Raw genomic sequence first — 6,359 nt, 5'->3', positions numbered from 1 at the left:
CCAGGATGGTCTCGATCTCTTGACCTCGTGATCCACCCGCCTCGGCCTCCCAAAGTGCTGGGATTACAGGCGTGAGCCACCGCGCCCGGCCGACTTCGAGCAAATTCTAACTCTTTTCTCAAACTACTCCCATCTCTGTAATTTATGCCAAAGTGTTCTAGGGCTAAAAATCCCAATTATACCTACCTTGAAGCTTTTAATCCAGGACCCTACTTCACCACCTGCCTTCTGTCACTTTCTCTAAAAGGACACGAATTAAGACTTCCAAAAGAACAAAATATTTATTTTTTAAATTTAAGAATTATGGGAAGCCTAAGTAATGGGAATTGGATCCTCATCGGGGTCTTCTGGGGAGTCGGAAGCACCACCCTCTCCTGTAGCACGATGCTTCTCTAGTTTAGCAATCAATTCTTTCGCTGGATTGAAGACGCCATTGGTCTGCTGGTCACAGACAAAGCAGCGCGGGGTGGTGCGGAAATGCTGCAGTGCACATCTCTCGCAGAAATAATGCCTGCACTTGGTGACAACTGGGTTTTGGAAGCTCTGGCGACAGATGAAACATTTGAATGGTATTTCCTCATCATCGCTTCCCACTTCATAGTTTTCATCCTCATAGACACCATAGCGACCCTCATCAAGCTCACGTTCGATCTGCCACCCATGCTTGTAATCTGAACGGTCATGGAGGAATTTGCAGCTGTCTCCGAAGCCGCAGAAGCCAGTCTCTTTGTAGTCCTTACAGATGTCGGGCTGGTAATCCCAGCGCACGGTGGCACGTAGATGCTCGGGCGCTCGGATGGGGCCCTTCCTCACCATCCCGGAAGAGGCATTGCCCATAGACGTATCCTTGGGCTTCATGTATTTCTGATAATTGTTGATGCCCCGATAGATCTTGTCATCCTCCTTGCCCCTCAGCTCCTCCTGGATCTTCTGGCTGCGCTCAAAGATGGCTTGTGCATCGCGCTCTTTCTCTGTGTCCAGCTCATACACAGCTGTTGCCCCCATATCCTCTGGTCCCACGGGTTTCGCCGAGCGGGTGGATTTATAAACCACGCCGAGACTCTCGGGCTCATTTTCCACCTCCTCCTCGCTGCTCAAGTTGCCGTAAGCCGCCTTCTGTCTACCACTGTCACGGGTCTTCTGTATCATTGGATTGTGGGTCGTCCGCTTCTTTTCCGGTCGAACCACAGTGCAGCCTTCGTCGCTACTGCTGCTGCTTTCTCCAGGCTCTGGGTCGCAGGCCGGGCGCTTTCTGCGTCCGGCAGCCCCTTTCCGCCCAGGCTTTTTGAAAAGGAAGGTGCACACCTGATCCGCCGTCTTTCCTCGAGAAAGCTGCTCTGCCATTTTACAGTCCCGAGCTCCGAAACGGCCGTGTCTGCCTGGGTAGCACTTGGTCTCCGCACGTCACTCCACGTTGCACGGACTCCGCCGCTAGTCAAAGCAAAAGCCTGTGACGGAAGAGGACTGCGAGAACGCGAGCGCTAGCCTCTCTTGAGCCCTGGAGGATTCCGTCGCTTCCTCCGGAGCCGTACGTGGCACCGCCTCGCTCGCAGGCGGCCGCGGGGCTTACTGGGAAGAGAGCTGAAGATCCGTCACCTTTCAAGGACCTTGAAGTAGGGTTTTGGCCTAGGTAACCGGGCAGAGATGTGGTTCGAGATACTTCCTGGACTCGCCGCCATGGGCGTGTGCTTGCTTATTCCAGGAGTGTCTACCGCGTACATCCAGAAGTTCACTAACGGCGGCAAGGTAAGGCGGCTTGAGGGCCCGGGGGCCGACTCCACGGGCTGATTTCCGAAAAGGGTGGGGGGCAGGGAGGCAGTCAGCTTGTGGACTCTCTCTCTGAGGTCGGCCTTCTCCTTTCTTAGGGTTGCCTAGAAGCTGAGGCTTGCGAAACGAAGCTTGGTAGAAAACACATCCTGCTCTAGTGAAAACCAGAGTTTCAGGGTGGATCAGAGTGGGCCTTAGGGCAGAGTAGCGACTCGGGGCCCGGGAAGGTAGATTAGAAGAGGTGGCTTAAGCCAGTAATCCAGCACTGTGGGAGGCCGAGGCGGGCGGATCACCTGAAGTCGGGAGATCAAGACCAGCCTGACCAACATTGTGAAATCCCGTCTCTACTAAAAATACAAAATCAGCCGGGTGTGGTGGCGCATGCCTGTAATCCCAGCTACTCGGGAGGCTGAGGCAGGAGAATCGCTTGAACCCGGGAGGTGGAGGTTGTGGTGATCCGAGATCGCACCATTGCACTCCAGCCTGGGCAACAAGAACGAAACTCCATTTAAAAAAAAAAAAAAAACCAGAGATTCTTCTGCCTCAGCCTCCCGAGTAGCTGGGACTACATTATTATTTTATCTTTTTGTAGAGACGGGGTTTCTCCATGTTGGTCAGGCTGGTCTCGAACTCCTGACGTCAGAGGATCTTGCCTGCCTCGGCCTCCCAAAGTGCTGGGATTACAGGCGGGAGCCACCGTGCCCAGCTTTTTACATCGGGATTCATTTTCCCCTCTTCTAGCCCTTCACATCGTCTCTAGTACAGAGTATAAATTTATTTACTTTCAGGTTTTGTGATTGTCCTCCTTCACCTGAGTTTCTTAGTGTCCCGAAAGGCAACAACTAGACATTTCTTTAAAAAAAAAAAAAAAATTCATGTTGGTTAAGACAGTGTAAAAAGTCATGGTCACCAACTTAATTCAAAAGTTTAGTGGTCTGATTTTATTTAGGAGATTGTGGTCTTGTATTATTAATTTCTCTAGAATGTCTCCTTTAAAAATCGAAATACCCATCAATTGGGTCACTCACTTTTATAAACTGCAATAACAATTGTCTCTTATTTGAAGGAAAAAAGGATTGCTCATGTTTTGTATCCATGGAATTTGATGGAAAGAGATAGGCGCATCTCTGGAGTTGATCTTTACTATAAGTCAAAGGTAAGATGCCATTCTGATGCCATCCTTCTGCCAGGGTTGAGGTGGGTTCTGGTAATACCTTGCCTAGGGTCATACAGTACTAATAACTAGCATTTTCTTATCTACTAGTGAGGTTGGCATCTTTTTACATATTTAATCTTTTTTTTTTTTTTTTTTTTTTTTTTTTTTTTTTTTTTTTTTTTTTTTTTTTTTTTTTTTTTTTTTTTTTTTTTTTTTTTTTTTTTTTTTTTTTTTTTTTTTTTTTTTTTTTTTTTTTTTTTTTTTTTTTTTTTTTTTTTAACATTTAGTTATTTGGTCCACCTACAGGTCATTTTGGAGTATAATGTGAAGGAAGGATTAACTTTACTTTTTTCCAAGAGGTAGCCAGTTATCGCAGTTACGCATTTATAGAATGGTTTAGTAGTCCTAGCTCCTTGGAAGGCTGAGGCAGGAGGACAGCTTGAACCCCGGGGTTTGGTGCTGCAGTGAGCTAGGATCGCACCACTGCACTCCAGCCTGGGTGAGAGAATGAGAGCCTGCCTCAGAAAACAAACAAACAAAAAAAAAAAACTACCACCAAACACCCAGTTCATCTTTATTTGTAATACCATTCTAGTAAACTAAATTTCCATGTACACATGGGCCTGTTTCACAGAGGTGCTTTTCTGTACTCTATAGGTCTGTCTATTCCTGCAACAATACCTCATTTAAATAATTACTATAATTTTATATTTGATTCAATTATGACATTGCCAGTTTTGTAGGTCAGAAATGGCCAAGCAGTAGCATTTTCATAAGGCTCAACCTAATAGTATGTTTTTTGGATTTTTTTGTTTGTTTTGGGGGTTTTTTTTGAGACATGGTCTCACTCTGTCACCCAGGCTGGAGTGCAGTAGTGCACTCTTGGCTCACTGCAACCTCTGCCTCCCAGGTTCAAACAATTCTTCTGCCTCAGTCTCCTGAGTAGCTGGGATTACAGGCACCTACCACCATGCCCAGCTAAATTTTTTTTTTAATATTTTGGTAGAGATGGAGTTTCACCATGTTGTACACGCTGGTCTCTTAACTCCTGACCTCAAGTGAGCCACCTGCCTTGACCTCCCAAAGTGTTAGGATTACGGGTGTGAGCCCCTGCGCCTGGCCCTAATAGTATATTTTAATATTTTGTAGGAGTAGTTCATTATCATAATTCTTTTAAAAATGTTTACTTTTTAATATTTTCTCCTTGCTCATTTATTCCTCCCAACAAACCTAAGTAAAGAGTATTTCCATTTTATAGACAAGGGTCAGAGTGATTAAATAATATTACAGGGACTCAACCTGGGTGATATACCTCTCAGTGGAGGGGTAGTTGAAAATCTAATCTAATGAACATGATAATAGATAATCTTATCTGGAGCCATATTTTCAAGAATAGCCATCAGAATCACCTGGCATGTGAGACAGAATTAGGATTTCTAAGAGACAGCTTCAAGGAAGTTGCAGTTTTAATTTATCTTAAGGCAGTTCTTCATGTAATAGTAAACCAAATACCTGGACTATGTTATTTAATACTTAGAAGAAGTGTCACCAATGATTAATCTTTTAACTTACAGCTTCTGAAGTTTTTGGTTGTCAGTAAGATCCAGTAGGTATTTTGAATAAATAGTGTAGTGCTTGTCGGAGAAGGGTTCTGGATTTGGGGTCCCTGGACTTGAATTCTGGCTCTGCTAATTCCTTATGGACTTAAGCAGGTGACTTTTAACCTCTTTGAGCCTTCATCTCCTCATTTGTAAAAAAGTGGAATGAGGATAATAGTATCTGTTGGCTGTCATTTTTTAAAACAGATTTTACCTTTTTGTCCTCTGACTCACTGAGGTGCTTTGTAAAAGGATCCACGTGGAGGCTGGGCACAGTGGGCTCACGCCTGTAACCCTAGCACTTTGTGAGGCCGAGGCTAGTGGATCACCTGAGGACAGGAGTTCAAGACCACCCTGGCCAACATGGCAAAACCCCGTCTGTACTAAAAATACAAAAATTAGTTGGGTGTGGTGGCGCATGCCTGTGATCCCAGCTACTCAGGAGGCTGAGGAAGGAGAATCACTTCAACCTGGGAAGTGGAGTATGCAGTGAGCGGAGATCGTGCCACTGCACTCCAGCCTGTGTGATGGGAGCGAGATTCCATCTCAAAAAAAAAAAGGATCCAGGTGGTAGAGTTGTGTGACTTTAGTTCTGATTAGGGGTGGGAGAAGATTTTTTGTTTCCTATAAAGCAGTATGTTTGCTGCTGTCAGAAAATGAAAACTAGACATCATTACAGGTTATTCTTTAGTGATTATAAAATTTAATCCAGTGTATTGTTGCAGTTAAAGAAATGTGGGATGTGGAAGCACTCTTTAATAAGAGAATGCCATTTGGTGACATGAAGTAAAAGTATATGACATGTCTTTGTTAGGAACAGACTTCTCACATTCTCCTTTTTAAACTGTTTTTCAGGGTTTGGAGAACATTGATTAAAGAAGCATTTTCCTGATTGATGAAAAAATAACTCAGTTATGGTCATCTACCCCTGCTAGAAGATTATACAGTATATTATGTAGCATGCAGTGTGTTATGTAGTGCTTAATAAAAATAAAATGAAATAAAAAATCAAAGGCATTTCTTTTTTAAAACATACTACACAAAATCAAGCACTCTACCCAGTGTAGTCTTTATCACTTAAAAAACTAGAAGGCAACTGTGAGGCTTATATAATGACAGACATAATGTACATCAAGCACCTGTCTCTGTGCCTAGCATCTAATACTTCAAAAACTGTAGTTGCTACCATCGTAATAGATACTAGTATATTTAACTTTATTTATTTAGTTTTTATACAGACTCTTGCTCTGCTGCCCAGGCTGGAGTGCAGGGGCACGATCTTAGCTCACTGCAACGTGCACATCCTGGGTTCAAGTGATTCTCCTACCTCAGCCTCCCGAGTAGCTGGGATTACAGGTACACACCACTGTGCCCAGCTAATCTTTTTATTTTTTAGTAGAGACAGGGTTTTACCATGTTGGCCAGGCTGGTTCAAATACCTGACCTCAAATGATCCACCCGCCTTGGCATCCCAAAGTGCTGGGATCACAGACGTGAGCCATTGTGCCCAGCTGACGCTAGTAAATTTTAGAGTTTCTTCAGAGATAACTAGAGAATACAGAAAAAGTAGTATTTTTTTTCTAGTTTCTTTTCTGAGTGGATCCTATAATGTTTAAAATTCCAGTTGGTCAGGTTTGAGCTGGGAGGGGTTTAAAAAACAAACTCCAGGCCGGGCATGGTGGTGTCATATGCCTGTAATCCTAGCTACTCGGAGAGGCTGAGACAGGAGAATCATTTGAACCTGGAAGGCGGAGGTTGCAGTGAACTGAGATCGTGCCACTGTACTCCAGTCTGGGTGACAAGAGTGAGACTTCGTCTCCAAAGAAATACCAGTTGGG

General features: G+C 44.4%; 2 protein-coding genes across 2 annotated transcripts; one reads left to right on the top strand and one right to left on the bottom strand.

Moving 5' to 3' along the window:
• Positions 1-262: 262 nt before the first annotated feature.
• RNF113A (ring finger protein 113A) lies at positions 263-1,557 on the bottom strand. Its single transcript, XM_017511238.2, has one exon. The coding sequence runs from the start codon at positions 1,342-1,344 to the stop codon at positions 313-315; it is 1,032 nt and encodes a 343-aa protein (XP_017366727.1). The 5' UTR covers positions 1,345-1,557; the 3' UTR covers positions 263-312.
• On the top strand, positions 1,530-5,522 carry NDUFA1 (NADH:ubiquinone oxidoreductase subunit A1). Its single transcript, XM_017511239.2, has 3 exons — positions 1,530-1,746; positions 2,834-2,923; positions 5,377-5,522. The coding sequence occupies exons 1-3, from the start codon at positions 1,645-1,647 to the stop codon at positions 5,395-5,397; spliced, it is 213 nt and encodes a 70-aa protein (XP_017366728.1). The 5' UTR covers positions 1,530-1,644; the 3' UTR covers positions 5,398-5,522.
• The last annotated feature ends 837 nt before the right edge of the window (positions 5,523-6,359 follow it).

This window comes from Cebus imitator, unplaced genomic scaffold (genome assembly GCF_001604975.1).
Source record: "Cebus imitator isolate Cc_AM_T3 unplaced genomic scaffold, Cebus_imitator-1.0 Scaffold445, whole genome shotgun sequence".
NCBI classification, from domain to species: domain Eukaryota; kingdom Metazoa; phylum Chordata; class Mammalia; order Primates; family Cebidae; genus Cebus; species Cebus imitator.
Note: the sequence above shows the minus strand (reverse complement) of the source record. Positions and strands in the feature narration are given on the sequence as shown.